The 15,706-nt window shown below is 39.4% G+C and overlaps 1 protein-coding gene across 1 annotated transcript in view; it reads left to right on the forward strand.

The window, feature by feature from the left end:
* Positions 1-14,343, forward strand: part of MOSMO (modulator of smoothened) — a 29,109-nt gene extending 14,766 nt beyond the window's left edge. The window contains exons 2-3 of the mRNA XM_086473224.1: positions 6,014-6,226; positions 14,159-14,343. Of these exons, the coding sequence (XP_086329350.1) occupies positions 6,014-6,226; positions 14,159-14,343 (398 nt within the window). The remainder of the gene's footprint in view (positions 1-6,013; positions 6,227-14,158) is intronic.
* The last annotated feature ends 1,363 nt before the right edge of the window (positions 14,344-15,706 follow it).

A 15,706-nucleotide genomic window follows, 5' to 3' on the forward strand; every position in this document is an offset into this window, starting at 1 on the left:
ATAAATAGAACTAACTATGTGCACCTTGGACTACATCCCAGGCTATGGTAGGGAAGGATCAGCAGTGTCAGTTCCCTGGATTTCAGGCAAGGCAGAAGGGAAAGTACTCTGTTTCCCAGGAACTAATACCTGGAATATAGCATTAATAGAGATTTTCTCCAAACCAAAATACATATAAATAAACGTAAATAAGTCATTCTGTCTTCCCGCTTTGTATAGTAATATCACTTAAAGTGCTCACTGCAGGAAAATAAATTCCATATGTAAGACTGGGAACCATCCCACTTAAACTGTCAAATTCCTTGGATGACTGAAAAATTTTCTTCTTGGAAGTAACTCCTCCTTGTTTACTGTTACGGGCAGTTGTGTTGGAACTATTCTTACCATGCTCTGTTGTTTGTTCCTCTCAGGAATTCTATGCTTCGTTCACTTTGAAAGCAGTCTTCTGTCAGAGAGGCTTGGTTGCAGGCAAGGAGCAGCAGACATGTTAAAGGCAAGGTGGCCAAAGTCAACTTGATGGTTGTCCTTAACATTGGTACAGGGAATTAGTCTGCCATGACCAGATCACTGCATTCTCTTTAGACCTTTAAAGCTTCCGCTTGGATTGGGTAGCAAGCTATAGCTGTGCACTAGACAGCTTCAGCCTGTTCCTCCACTTAGATGGACCTAGACCTTTTTCCATTCAAGTTTATTAGTTAGGTAGAACTTAGAAACTTTTGCAGAACAACTTCATTTCCTCCTGTCTTTGACTGTGGCCCAGTAAGAGTTACAGGGAATGGCTTAACTGAGATGCCCTTATTTTACATATGTCGTTCTCCGGCATGCGACTGTTACCTAACCAGCAGCAATGAATGTTTTAGTGTGCCCAAATAACATAGCTCCATGTACTGTGCTCATTACTAAAACATAAAACTTATCAGTGTCCTTGCCACACTGGCAGTGCTCTACGATTTGCGTCACCAGCACCTCATTAGGAACCCTGTGAGCTGTGCTCTTTGCTTAGCAAAGATGGTTTAATAAGTCCACAGTACACTAAAGAAAAGTATCTCGTTTGAGCAGAAATTGTCTGGCAGTCACAACTGGGGTTTCTAGCAGAACCATGCCATCTGATCAGCACAGTGAGGGAGGGAGGGTGAGCGGGCTGTCAAGGAGTGGTTGAATGTTTTAACCTCCTCACTAGGTGTATTGGCCCATAATATTTATTTAATATTAGTAATAAGTATTTTGCTAAGGATGTGGTTGATACATGGAAGGTAAAAGTGAGGAAGCTGTTGTCAAGGAATAATAAGGGTTGCAGATGCGTTTAAACCCAAGGAATAGCATTTTCTCTAAAATGAGAGGAAAGAGTAAAGACATTTTCAAGTGGGGACAGTAGGGGAGGACAGAGGAGGAGCAGGTACCCCAAGCCATATGAGCAAGAGCTGTTCTGAGGATTTGTGCTTCGTATGTTCGTGAGAGTGTGGCTGCTGAGCTCTGTGACCTTCTAACGTTTGAGCCCCACCTTGTTCACTGCATTGTGCTTTTACCATATTAGTTGCTTCTTATGCTATGGTAAGCTCTTCGTGGCAGTGGCACCTCTCCTGTGTCCTCTGGCCCACTTGATCCTGGGTGACAATCAAATAATGGATGAACAGTGAACATCAGAATAGCTTTTATTATGCTACCGCTTTCCAGCCATGGTATCGCTGTGCCACTTTTAATAATTCAGAAATGAGGGAGAGGTGGGGGAGTGCAAGGGCCGCAGCAATCTTTGTTTCTCTCCGTAGGGTGTGATTCCTCCTTGGTGGCTCTGTAGTTACCACGGAAACGGGAGAGGGATGGCACAGCACCAGCGGGGCTGGAGTGGGACTGTTGGGTTGGCTCCCTGGCAGCCGCACATCTGCACAAAGGGGAAGGGGCTTGCCTTTGGTTTGGTGCCTTTTCCCCTCTTTCCCTCAATGGTTAATTGTTAAACAGGTGATGCTCCCAAGTGATGGTGTTAAGATGATGATGTTAAAGAATCTTTTTATTGGTGATTCTAGTGAAAATACACAGTGTCCGAAAATGAGCATTACTGGTGGTCTGGAGGTGTTGGGTGAGGTAGTGTAGGAATATGATAAAATCTTTCACTGAGGTAATCTGGAGTCCTGTTTATAGCCAGACTGTCACTACTGGAAGGTTGTTTAACATGTTTGAAATGCACTGGCACTTTAGGGAATAGACTTACTGGCAAAGACCGAGGACCACTTCACTGACATTTGCTCAGTGCAGCATTCTCTGTTTTGATGAAGGCTGAATCACGTATTTAGTGATTAGAAATATATATCCTGATCACCACTCACTCTAGCTCTACTGACCTGCATAATGCCAGTCTCGGAAGCTACAAAGGCAGAGACATGCGAGAGAAAGGGAGTGGCCCCCTGCATCTCCAGATTGTCATTGTAGCTCCCGATGGCTGTGCATCCCGATGGGGGATGGAGGATGGGCAGGTGTGGTTACTCCGCTGCACATGTTTCAGGGCTGTATCCGTCCTTGAGCTGCCTAATCTACTAGCATTAGCTGTGCTGTTTGTTTTATACCTGTGTTAGGTGCTTAGATTTTCAGCAATTATGCTAGAATTGTGCTGAGGGAACGACTGAAAACCTCTTTTACCTAGGGATCAGAGTGGAATTTGGTGACTGACTTGAGATGGACTGTTGGGCTGTTCTCTAACTGCCGGCAGAAGGAGACTGTTCAATTCAGTATCTCTGTCTCTCCTTTTAATGGTAGTCTAGATAAGGTTAAACAAGATTTTCTTTAACAAGTTAGTCAGCAGCTGCCTGGCAACTGTTTGCTTGATTGCTTTAGAATGGGACCAAGACAATAAAATACCATGTAAAGCCACTCTTCTTTTGAATTTCGTGGCTAATAAATACTATCTTTCCACACTGGAGACTGCTTTTGAAGTCTGCATTCAACAGATTTGTCACTATGGGATCAAGCTATGACACTTAATTTCCTTCTGCCCAGTTTAGGTACACAAGTGAGGTATCCTTGTATAGTGAACTTAAACTTGGACTTTAACTAAATTTATGAGCATATAATGAGGTTATTTGTCCCAGTCACCTTTGTGGAACCTTTAGAAATAGTTCACAGACCTTTTCTTTCCCTCCATTTGCCTCCCTAGAGTTGGCAGACTCAAGGTTCAAAACCTTGAATATGAAGTATATCTAATTCAAATTTTTAATCCATAAAGCAGAGTTAAGAGAAAATACTAAGTATGTGCTAGCAAAAGCTTAACCATAAAGTAAAGTTCAGTATTTTTCCTCCAAAGTGGCAGATCCTGAAATTGAATTGCTGACTCTTTAAAACTCTAATTCAAGAAAAAAAGAAAAGGGAAAAAAAAAAAAAAAAAGAGTGGAACAGCATACTTGGGCACCAGAAGTGATGTTTAGGAAACCCTACTCTGAGTAGTTTCTTGCAACTATTCTTGTGCCTTACAAAAGGCCTGCTACCCTGGTACTGACAGTTCAGAGATTTTTGTGTGTGTGTGTCCGTACCTTTTTTTGTTTGTTTGTTTTCAGTTGTGGGTTTGTTGGGTGGGTATTTTTTGAGAAAAAACAGCCTTTGGAGAAGTAGATGTTGACAGCAAGAAAATTGCACTGAAAAATAGTAGTTCAAGATGGAGTTCTCTTCTGTTTCCTCTAGATATGGCACTATTGGGCTTAGCTTTGGTCCTCTCTGAATCTGACATGTTAAATGTGCTCTTGTTAATTGAAAAATAACTTCATTAAAAACTGCAAATTGCATCTGAAAGATGAGTTAGTTGTCTCTTTCTAATACATGCTCATCTAAAGCAACGATTTTTCCATTTCACGTAACACAAAATGGAATGGAGTCCAGCACAGTGGTTCTTATCACTGTTGTTTTTGCCAACGTTAAAAATGCACTAAATTATTGCCACTGTATTCAGGAGAGGTCTCTGAATTCAGAAAACATCTATTGAGTGTGTGAAGTCATTTTTACGAAAGTCATTCTTCAGATTAGAAACGCAGTTTAGAGAAAAATTACTTCTGCTGTAAGTATAGTAAAATTGTTGTTAAATCCTAGTCTTGCAGAGTGATTTGGATTAAATTCCTGTTCTGTGATACTGCAGTGAATAGCCTCTTTATCCCCAAACTACAGGAAACTACTTAGTGTTTTGTGTGAGGTTCTGCAATGTGTGCGTGTTTTGGGGAGCTTGACTTTCAAGGACACAAGCACATCTCCTTTCTGCCCCAGCAGCTGATGTAAAATTAAAACATTACAGGCTATGGAAAAGCAACTGAGAAGCAGTTCATGTAAAACTGTGTACTGTACAGGGATGTGAGCTGTGCAAGATTGCCTGTGTAATTCTGCCTCGGTTTTATGTGATCCTGGTGCACAGCAGTGGTGTGGTTGCTGTGTATCTGGAGTAGAAAATACCAATTTTGTTAGTTTTGTAACTGACACTTTTTTAAAGGATTTTACTTCAACTTTTAGCTGAAAATTAATCTTTGAATCTTTCAGTTGATGAATATGTAATTAAAAGTATGTATTTGAATAGGGCTAAAACTTTGTGATCTAAACAAAGGTTACGGGAAAGCTTCAACAGAACTGATTCAGTAACGGTTTTGCTCTTGGTTCTTCTCATGCTCTAGGAGTGTATCAGAAGCACTGCCTCTAATAAAACATGATATTCTGCCTCCTAACCTAAACCAAATGATTCTAAACTCAGAAGCTGATTCTGCTAGTACTTACTGCTGAGGTGTAAGCGGACAGGATCTGAATGCTTGTTAGAAATTGGCTCCAGGGTGCTAGGAAGTGCATGCTAGGACTGGTTTTGACTGTTGGCTTGCTTCTTTGTTTCATGCCTCTTTTTTTTTTTTTTTTTTTTCCCTGTTCCAAAAAGAAGCTGAAATGTATGACAGTTGTTTCTCCCTCCAAAAGACATGCTAAACCTAAGCTTCCAAGTTTTATGGTAATTGTTTCTAAGTTGCCCTCTTCATTTTAAACAGGTCAGCTGTAACAATATTTACTTAAAATGATTTGTGGAGGAAGATGTTGACTCTAATATTACCCACTGTTGTTCTTTGCTCCTAATTTAAATAAAGGACAATTGTGATTATTTAGGAAGACAGTTCAGGAGAAGGGACAACATTGAGAAATATAGGACTTAATGTTTAAGAGACACTGGAAGAAATGGATTTTCATCTTGCATGTTAATTTTGGTTAAAATTTTTCAAATAAAGAGAACCTATTAAAGCTTACCTAAAGCTTCTTTACGAGTCTCAAAAGCACTGAACTGAATTTTAAATAAGATTTTTTTTAAAATTTAACATACCTCATTTTGTGTAGAACTTTATGGTTCCGATACCAGTCTTGTCCTTTTTCTAGGATCTTTTTGATAGATGTTTTGTGTAGAAATCCCAGTTTGTGTATGTAGTAACTCTTGTTAGCTGTCAAAAGGACTGACCAGTCTCTTGCATAGAGGGACTCTTAAAGAGCTACTGTCAAGAAGTGTGAGTTTTTTTAAAATGTTCTTAAAATCTTAATATGAATCAAATGCAGTTTCTGCTGCAAGACTTTGAGGATTAAAGCTATATTTACAGATGAGGGGAAAAGGCATTAGACAATTAAAGGCATTTTAGGGGGCTGCAGCTCATTTTGTTAAGATTATAAAAGTATTTCATCTTGCACAGAGGAGGGAGTGATCCTCTATACAACTCAGCTACCACTTTAGCTGATATTGGCAGGCTTTATAGGAGTGCTTTATCCCTTTGATTAGACCTTGATTGCCTCTTAAGAACCAGATACAGCTTGCAGCAATCTCACTTCAACTGTGCAAGCCTATGATGAAAGAACATGAAGATAGATGTTTAAAGCATGCCCCCCATCCTCTGTGTTTGAAAGGCTTATTAAGGTTCATCAAAGAAAGAATCCCTTTTTTTTGACAATTATGAGCTTTGGTTTGCAACTGAGCGCCCCTCAGAGAGGATTTTGAAAGTTTACTTGCCTCTCTGCTATGTATTTTCAGGTGCTCTCACAGTTGGCCTTGTGCGACAGTGTCAAACCATCCATGGACGTGACAGGACCTGTATTCCTCCACGGCTGCCTCCTGAGTGGGTCACTACGTTATTTTTCATCATTATGGGAATCATTTCACTAACTGTCACATGTGGTTTGCTGGTGGCTTCCCACTGGCGAAGAGAAGCTACTAAATATGCCCGCTGGATAGCTTTCACTGGAAGTAAGTGACCTCAACTACACAGTTGACCTGTATGCAGGATAAACTGGTGGAGTCTAAAATGACACTCTAGTGTTGTCAAGGAGCAGTGCTTAGGGCTCTTACTATACAAAACATTCCTTCTCTTTAAATACCATGTCTGAGGGAAAAATAAAATTCTTCAAAAATCAAGGGTTTGGTATCTTAAGTGACTAAAATTGAGAGGGAGTAATAGTCTGTGGGCCCAAGGTGAGAGAAAAGAAAGCCCAACCCCTTTACCTTCCTTGGGCAGTGCCATTAAATTGATCTAAGAAAATGAGCAGTGATAGAAGAGGTCAGTTCTGAATTGTGTGTCTGATAGTCTTTCATACTTCCCCACTCCTGTATATCCAGGACTTATTCCTAGCAGAATGGAATGACTGAAAATTCCCTCCCCGAGGAGGAGGTGGCAGTTGATACATCTGAGACTTATTACAGTCTGAAATCCATCCCTGCTTCAGGTGTCTCATGAATACCTCATTCAGGGTTGTTGCTGGTTCAGTCCTGCTTTATGCTCACAGCAGGTGTTTTATTCAGAATATCTGCATCCTAATTGGCTATGCAGGAGGATTGCCCACTGCAGAGCATCTGCTGTGCTTCACAGCACTGAGACTTTTGCTTCCATAAGTGACCTGCAGCAGTGCTGTAGCTGGAGGGAGGAGTACCGGTGTTTTTCTGCTTCCTTTGATTCTGCTCCGTAGGAGCACCAGCGTAACTCCTCACAGCTGAGCCTTCTCTAGCAGCCCAGTGTTTCTGCATAGGGAAACATATCCTATGGCTACTGTGGTGCAAAATAAAAACAGTTGTAACAAGTAAGGGGAATAACTTTCAAACTTCCTTTTCTTGGTGTGTATTACAGGCTTAGCCCTACTGTGAAATGGTGCCTTAATGGTGGGGATGACAGCATGAAAAAACTCAAAACCTGAGGGCTTTTAACTTGACTTGAATTATGACATACCACTAAAGATAGTGTGAACACTAACTAGAAATGCAAGTTTTGTGGTTTACATAGGCATAAATGAGGTTTAATGGAATTCTGTGACATCTAATGATATTTAATATGAATGAGATTTAACCTTGTTTTGGGGAAGGGAATAATATAAGAGAACGCTCAGCTTCAACAAAAGTACTCCACCAAGGCACTTGTACAATCAAAGCCATCCTTCTGACAACTTTGCTATGCAGCATATTAAATTAATAGTGCAGCTCCTGCAGACAATGGAGCTATTGAAAGGCTGTATCCGTTGTGATTGACTTTTATTTATTTTCTGGTGAATGATTAAAATAGCAGACATGAGTATTACTGAATATGCCATCCCAGCTTTTCCAGTGCCTTTGTTTATCTATACATATTTCATGTATATCTGATGTATGCAAGGAGGCTTTAAACTCAAAATGCCATATAAAATGAAGATGCTTACAGTAAGCTGAAGCCAAGAGAGTGTTTGGAGTACTATATATTAGTAGTTGATACCACAGTTTATTTGCTGAGGGTTTTTTTCTTGATTCAGAGCTTGTATTTTGGGCTTTACATATTATAATATTTTTTTAAATATCTGCAGTTGTCATATCCCTGCATCTTTCATTTTCCTCAACGGTGATGGTTAGTTCAGCCAAAAAATCTGATACCATAAAGCTGTTTTTTTCCTGTAGATTTCTTTAGGCTTGCAAAAGGTCTGTTATTAGAAGTCTAAATATAGAAGTACATTCTTTTATTTCAGCATTGCCTTTTTATTATGAGATGTTTAATAATGAAACATACTAATTTGTTCTTTTGCAAGTCAGAATTATTCGTAATTCTAGTAAGACATGATTGCTGTGTTGCCAGAATTCTAAAATTCGATGTCTTTGGTATTCATCTCCAATACGTACAACTCTGTGACCTTTGCATTCCTGTTAACAATGATAATGGGAAATTTTATTGCTTAACTCACTTGTAAGAAAAATCACTTTTGAAAAAAATAGTAAGTGGGAGGAAGAGTTCTGTATTTTTCAAAAAGTTGATGAGAGTGACTTCTGTGGTTCATTGGATGGCAACACAAATTGGTAACTGATTTGTGGATTGGTATTAGGAAACATGTAGCCGTGTGGAATCAACTTGGAATACCATGAACAGGTCCTTCCTGTGAAGTGCTGGTGCTGTAAGATGAAAACATGTGTAACACATTAGAAGGGGGTAGGGAAGACTCCATAGTTGTATTATGTCTCTACTGCAAGCAATTTCAAGACTCAACCGTCTAGTATAGGCTGCTAGCAGATATTCTTCCCACAGAACTTTCTGAACACAACATAGTATGGGCTATCCTAGGCAGGCAGGGAAGTCTGCTGGGACAGCCAAGGGCAGCTCTGGGACTGACAGCTCCATTCTCTTTAAAGACAAGGGAGTCTAGAGTAAATCGTCGTAAGGGCAGAGGAATCCTTGTGCTCAGCCCTTTCTGTGCAACTCCGAAGCAAGGAGAGCTGGTAAGAGGTCACTCTTGCCCAGTTCATGCTGGAATTTATATATAAATACATAGCTTATAGTTTTCATGGAATTTTTCCTTGTAATCTTGTCATCTTGGATTACTCCAGGTTTTTTCAACCATGTACCTATAAATATGAATTATTGCTGAGAGTGGTCTTGTCTGTCTTGTTTAGCTAAGGGACACAGGAAGGACAATTGTTGTCAGTTCTCTTTCCTGCATACGCTAAAGGGATCCACTTGAGCGAGTATTTACTAGCACAGTGTTTGCATCCTTTCCCAGCCATTGGTGATTTTACTGCGCAGAAACTTGTCTTTCTGGCTTCTCTGCAAAACAGCTTTGTGGAGAGGAGAGAGATTTCCCTCCTTCAGGTGATACTGCATGAGTGACAAAAGTCTAAAGGCAAATGTGAAAGTTTTCCTTTACTTTCTGTAGAGAAAAGTCTTTCAAGAATCAAGTATTCCTACTGATGTGATAGGTATTGTCACTTTGGGCAGACACTATCAAAACCATCACTGATATTTGAGTCCTGCTAACTGTAGTACTGAATTCATACAATATAATGGAGAGTGGATGCCTTCTTGGTGTTTGTTTGTGCACTGCCCAGGTCTTTGTGTGCTCTTTCAGTGAACAACATATTGCAAACTCATAGCTGTGCCTTGTGTGTTGATAGCGGCCAAAGGTCTGATCAGCTATTCCTTTGCATGGTATTATTTACCGGTTGCTCAAGTGTGAGCTAATTGCCTGTTACCATCCCAGCTTCTATACCCCTTCGTCACTAATTATGCCCTGTGACATAGTGGCACAAGTTGGTAGCAAAAAAGTAACCTGGCTTTGGTATTGTTCCATGTATCTCTGAAACTGCTCCTTTTGTGCTAGCCCTGCTTCAAGTTTTTGTAAACCCCTTGCCTTTTCAGGGTGCTTGATGTGCCATCTTCTGGTTTAGAAGATAGGATGTGCTGAACCTGTGGTAAATCTCAAGCGTTGTAATTTCCATGGTCCTTAGGACAGATACTGTTCGGTTCCATAATTAGAAACAATGTCCAGAGCTTATTCTCTGTGCAGGCCACCTAGGTGGTCTTACGTATGTTACAACAACCTTGGCTATTGCAGAAATTCACAGAGCTCCCACAACATCTGTTTACATCTTATACAGATTCAGGTCTTCTACCATCTGCTACCACTAGAAAGGGAGTTAATTTTGTGTCTGCTACCACTGAATTGGGAGCTTCTCTGAGATGTATCGAGGGAGGAGATGATGGACAGAAAAATCATATTTCTACCTGTTTTTCAGCAGTTGCCAGAAAGTCTGTTATTCTTTTTGCCTGAGGTTTTAAATGTTCATGAGTATAATGGTCTTGCTTTTTGGAATGCAAGTAAAAATTGGGCAGAACAATCACATTGTTAACTAACAGTAGCTATACTGCAAATGTCTGTCCCTAGTGTTCCCCAGTGCTTCTTGAGTTACAAAAGATTTCTACCAGGTGCTGCTTTCTATGTTATGCATCACTAAAGAGGCAAGCAGTATTACAATGAGTCCTCTCCCTCATGGCTGGACCATAGGTTTTTCCTTCTTCTAATACACTGTATCATGGATTTTTTGAAGGTGCCATTGGATGCTCAGAACGATTTCAAGCTAAAGAATTACAGGAACTGTTACCTCTTTTTTTTTTTAACAGCCACAATTCAGAAGCAGACTAGAAATTATTGTGTTTTGTCACCTAATTTTTTTTGGTAATAGAAGTCATAGTCATTAAATGTCTTTTCTGCAAATTTTTCTACCCAAGGAAGATGAAATCAGAAGCAAGTGCTGTTGAGGGATAAGTTCTCTATGGCTTGCTGATCGTTTACTGAGTTGATACAACCAGATGTGGAGAGTTACATTTGGGCTACAGCTTCTATAAAAAATTCCTACCCTCTAGCTTACAAATTTCCTAAAAGAATACACACTAAGTTAACCAAGCACTTCATATATTGGATTTTCTCCTTAGTTTCTTCTTTTTTTAAAATAAATTTATCATGCAGTCTTTTTTTAATGACTTCTCAAAACTTTGCCATAATTCCTTTGCCAGGCTTCCTAATCTGACACAGACTTTGATAAATCCATTTGTTATTTGCTGTTTCAGTAGGCTAAAAATTCAGGCCATACTAAGAAAATTGCTCGGACCCCCTCACAGCAGGACATGTGCAATGTGTATATGCACAGTGGAAGAGAGAAGATGGCTGGTTACTTCTGCAGTAAATATTTGAAATGTGTAGGCACATCAGCGTTCTGCACGCTGCCTGCACATGCTGAATTTATTTTTTCTTCTGCTGTGAAGTGAGGGAGAGTTGAGGTTCCTGCACCCTTCTGTCCTCAGGCAGGAACACAAGGCGCACGCTCTGCTCGGCAGTACAATGCTGCTAGCAGGTCTCAGACCTAGGAGCACTGGTGCCTGTATGTACAACACACCTCGAAGAACACTGGTTTACGACTGAGAAGGATGAAGATCTAGTCTTCGACCATATCCGTGAGGCCATCAGAATTTTTCCAGCTGTATAGTTCTTGAATGTAATAAAGGAGATAAAATCTTGAAAGTGCAGGTTGTTTTCAGAATCCTAAAGCTATTTCCTATAAGTGTGTAATTGTTAAAATCTAACAGAAGTTTTGTAAATAACTTGAATGCTTTTCAGGGACAAACTGGATGTAATAGGAAGCATGCTGAGTTACGATAATGTGACTCACCCTCAGAATATTGTTCAAACTGTTACTAATTGTCTGTTGCGTTACTAATCACACATCAACCGCTGTTTTCTGGACCACTCGAGTACAGAGCTTTTCTGTGCTTACGCAGAGCTGCTCAAGAAACGCCTACCCAAGCTTTCTCTCCTCAGATGGTCCAGCTGTTGGTTAACATACAATTTAAAAAAGGGAAACATTTTTAAGGATTAGGTTGTGTAGTGTGGAATTACGTGGACCAGTAATCACATAGATTAAAACCTTCTAGATTATTTAATGTTTAACGTCTGGTCGCTGGTTCTTTGTTTTTGTTTTAATAGATGGCCTAACGAGGTAGCGCTGAGCAAGAATGTAGTTAACTGTGCAGTTGCCAGATGTTTTTCACTTGTGCTCTTTTTCTTCCCTTTAAAACCCCATCTGCCGGTGCCGGTACATTACAAGCGAGACACGAGCTCCCTCTAACGGAACATTTCATTTTTTCCTGCTCAGTATTGTCAGCGGAAGGAAAGGCCGATCCTGGCGGTAGCTGCTCTTGACTCAGAGTGTTGGAAAGCTGCTTCAAGTGTTTCAGAAAGCAGGGAGCAGCTGGTGTTCTGATGTGGATCATGTTTTATGAAACCGTCCTTTATGCCCAAGTCCTGCTTGGTCCCTTTTTGAATTCAGATTCATCATGCCCGTAACTAGTCTCTTCTGTAGAACATGAGTGTTTTTTCCTCAAAGCTGAGACCTGTGCTATGCAAATAAGCTTTGAGTATTAAGATATAAAATATCTGATAAACTGTTTGTCTTGGATAAACATGGAGTCCATTAAAAAAAAAGGTTTTAGTATGGGCGTGTAACACTGTGGCTGGATAAACTGGAGCATGTGTATTTAGTCAGAAAGAGCAGTAGTGAAATTGCATTAAAAAATATTGAGGCTGCTCCAGCTCATCGTTTCCTTATTTGGAAAGACTAGAGACTTTGTCCTGGTAAGGCTGAAAGGGACAGGCAAGCTCCTGAATTTGTTTTATGTACCTTTGGAAACAAAAGCAGCTGCAGCACTGCTGATGTGCACAGGAACCAGTGATTAAAGTGATCACTATTACTGTTGCCAGTGGTTTTTACTGTTGCTTGTTTGACTTGTGGGGATGCTTAAGCAGGGAACAGCATCCCCAGAGTTTGTTCTGTCTCTTAGTGGTGAAGAGAAAGGGGAGACAAGGACAGCACCAATGTCCCTTACTAACAAAGAAAAAGCAGCAGCCTGTGTTAACAGAGAGAAGGCTGAAAAAGTTAGCGTATAATGCATTTTATTCAGGCAGGAGCATTGTAACTTGGCTTGAATTTTCTTTTTCCCGTGGCTAAGTTTGTAAGTAGACTGAGGACTAGGAGAGGCTTCAGTGTTAGCTGTGCATCATTTAGGAAGTGGTGGTGTGTGGCATTGTAGGGTTGGTGGGATATCTCTCCCCCCAGCTGTAATTTAGATTTGGCTGAATGGGTGTTGGGATGTCATGTTCTGCTCACAATAATGTTTGAAACAAATCTGAAATACATAGAGGCAAAATAAGAGTAAAGCACTAATAGTTGACTGAAATGGTAGAATTGGATAAAATTCTGCATTACTCTTAATACTGATAAAAAACCTATGTTCTTGCATATGCATTCAAACCAATTCAAAAGCTAATCCTTTTTATTGTGAAGAACATCTTGCCTCTTAGAGGAGCCATATTTGGAAGTCATTCCCTTGGTCAAGACACTAGAGCCCTGCATATTGTTATGTTTAAACTAAACAGGGTTACTTATCCGAAGGTACGTTACAGGAACACTGAAGCTGTCATCTGAGAAAGATTACAACACTGGATATTCTCTCCTGGATTTGATCAGAGTACTGAAATGTGCTGTGAGGAATGTTGGCCGCTATTGAGACTTGAAGGCCTGTGAAACCCATAATGTAATTCTAATTAATGGCTTTAATAAGAGTTCTGGTTTCTTTTTTGTACATCTGTACACAGTCAGTTGTAAGCACGAACCATATACGTAATTCTAACTGTTCAGGTGAAGTAAAAAGCTTCATTGCTTGGTTCTCTTTGTTCATGGAGTCTGAATTTGAAGTTTTTCACTAAGAAGCTTAGATTGAACTGAATCAGAAAACTTTTTTTGCATTCCAATGGAAAATCTTAAGGATATTTCATTACTTAAGGAAACATTCATATCACTTCAGGAAACTGGTATATATTAATCTAAAAGAATCTGTAATGACAATCTATGTGTTTTCTATTTTTAGCAAAACTTTACAGAAAAGGAATTTATGTGGAAGAATGGGAGAGGGTAAACTACAGTTGGAAAAAGACAACTCTGATAATAGAAAAGGAGTTTTTTCAATGTTGAATGTTAGTCTTGACTTTGGGGAAAAATGACTGTAAAATAACTGGAGACGTAACGAGCTCTGTGACTGAACTTATTGATGGTGGTAGAAGTACATCCACCAAATTTTTAGTCTGTAAAGACAGTTTATGATCTAGTGAGCAGGACTGAAATTACAGTCAAAATGAGGGTGTTTCCGTTTTTCTTGGGAGTAGGTGAGGAATGTTTTAAAAGCAAGATAAAGCCTATTCGGTCATTGCAAGAAAGTTACTGGAATATCTTAGCTGTTCAGTTTGGTCAGAATATTTTGCTTGCTTTTCTGGACTGCTCTGTGAACTGGTAAATATTTTGATTATTTAACACAACAGTGACCATTCTTTTCTCTTTCCTTTGCAGTGATTCTATTCTGTATGGCAGCCCTAATATTTCCAATAGGATTTTACATCAATGAAGTTGGAGGTCAACCATATAAATTACCCAATAACACAGTGGTTGGGTCTTCATACGTACTGTTTGTCTTATCCATTTTCTTTACAATAGTGGGACTTCTATTTGCTGGCAAAGTTTGTTTACCTGGCTGATGAATGTCAGAACTGCAGAACTTTATTTTGGAAAAGAGCAAGACATCAGAATTGCATTCTCAAGAGGATGCCTAGATCAGACTATCAAACACTTACTGAAAAGAGGAATGCTTTGACTTGTTCTCACTATGCACTTTGGATGAAAAAAAGGAGAGCCTTTCCCGTAACCAAATACAGACAACGTTGACTAATCTCCTGAGCATATTTAATGCAGTCAGGTCTGCACTGTGATAGGAACTAGTGAAGAATGCTTTACACTGAGAAGCATAATGCCCCGTGTTACTGTACTGTTCCTGTTTTTAACGTCTAATGATTTGGAAGTCAAAGTATTTATGAACTTTGTGGTAGACCAGAGGGTTGCAGAGGAATTCAAGTGAGGCTGGCCTCGCTGTTTAGGAGATTAGTGTTTTACATCTTCCTTCTGATGAGCAAAGCCTTTGGCACCAATGTGGATCAATCTTGCATTACTGCACCAAGAAGCCAATAGATCAAAACACGTTCTCTAAATGTATGTAACAGCAAGAAGACATACATCCCCTCCTCCCCCATAAGCTCTTGAAAAACACTAAGGAACATTTTAGAGGGGGATTTCTTCCTTATATTTATATAAATATATATATAAATATATATATATTTTGCTGATGCAGTATACAGTGTGTGTGTATGTGTGTGTGTGTGTATATACACATATATGTATGTATATGTATATACACACAAATGGTTCCTGGAAAAGAACTCAGAACGCTTTGCTAGCAAAACACTGTGGTGTGCGAAACTAGAACTCAATAGAAAAAAGCCATTTCTCTGAAGGCCACATAGCTGAGAGTCTTCAGTTTACCTCATTCTTTGTAGCAGCCCTTGATTTTAACAGTTTTTGTAATAGGTACAAACAATCCCATGCCTTTCTAGGTGCAATTTTAAGTTAAGCTAAAATTCTTTTTATGGTAATTTATTTGTATATGAGGATAGAAGGTGAGATCATGTCATACCTTAAAGTTAAAATCCTAATTTTGGGAAACTGACACTATTTAAATTATTAGCAACTGTTGTACAGAAAGTCTCTTTTTCTACTGCATTGTTATATTAGCATTCATATGTGTTCAAGCACAGCATTTTACCATAGATAAGCATTTCTCTAGCACATGTAAAATGCAATGTTTAAAGTAATGCAAACACTATTCCACTGCAAAGATGGATGAACTTATTTTGCTTTGAGTATTAATTCATCTTTACAAAAAAAAAATGAGCAATATAATTGTTTAAATAATATATGCCTTGTTTACTAAGGTTGTAATTTTACGTGTGGATTTAAGGGCCACCCAAATTTGGAGTAAATACTCCTCACTAAAGGTAGTTGTATTTT

Source organism: Leptosomus discolor, chromosome 14, assembly GCF_034619465.1.
Source record: "Leptosomus discolor isolate bLepDis1 chromosome 14, bLepDis1.hap2, whole genome shotgun sequence".
NCBI lineage: Eukaryota > Metazoa > Chordata > Aves > Leptosomiformes > Leptosomidae > Leptosomus > Leptosomus discolor.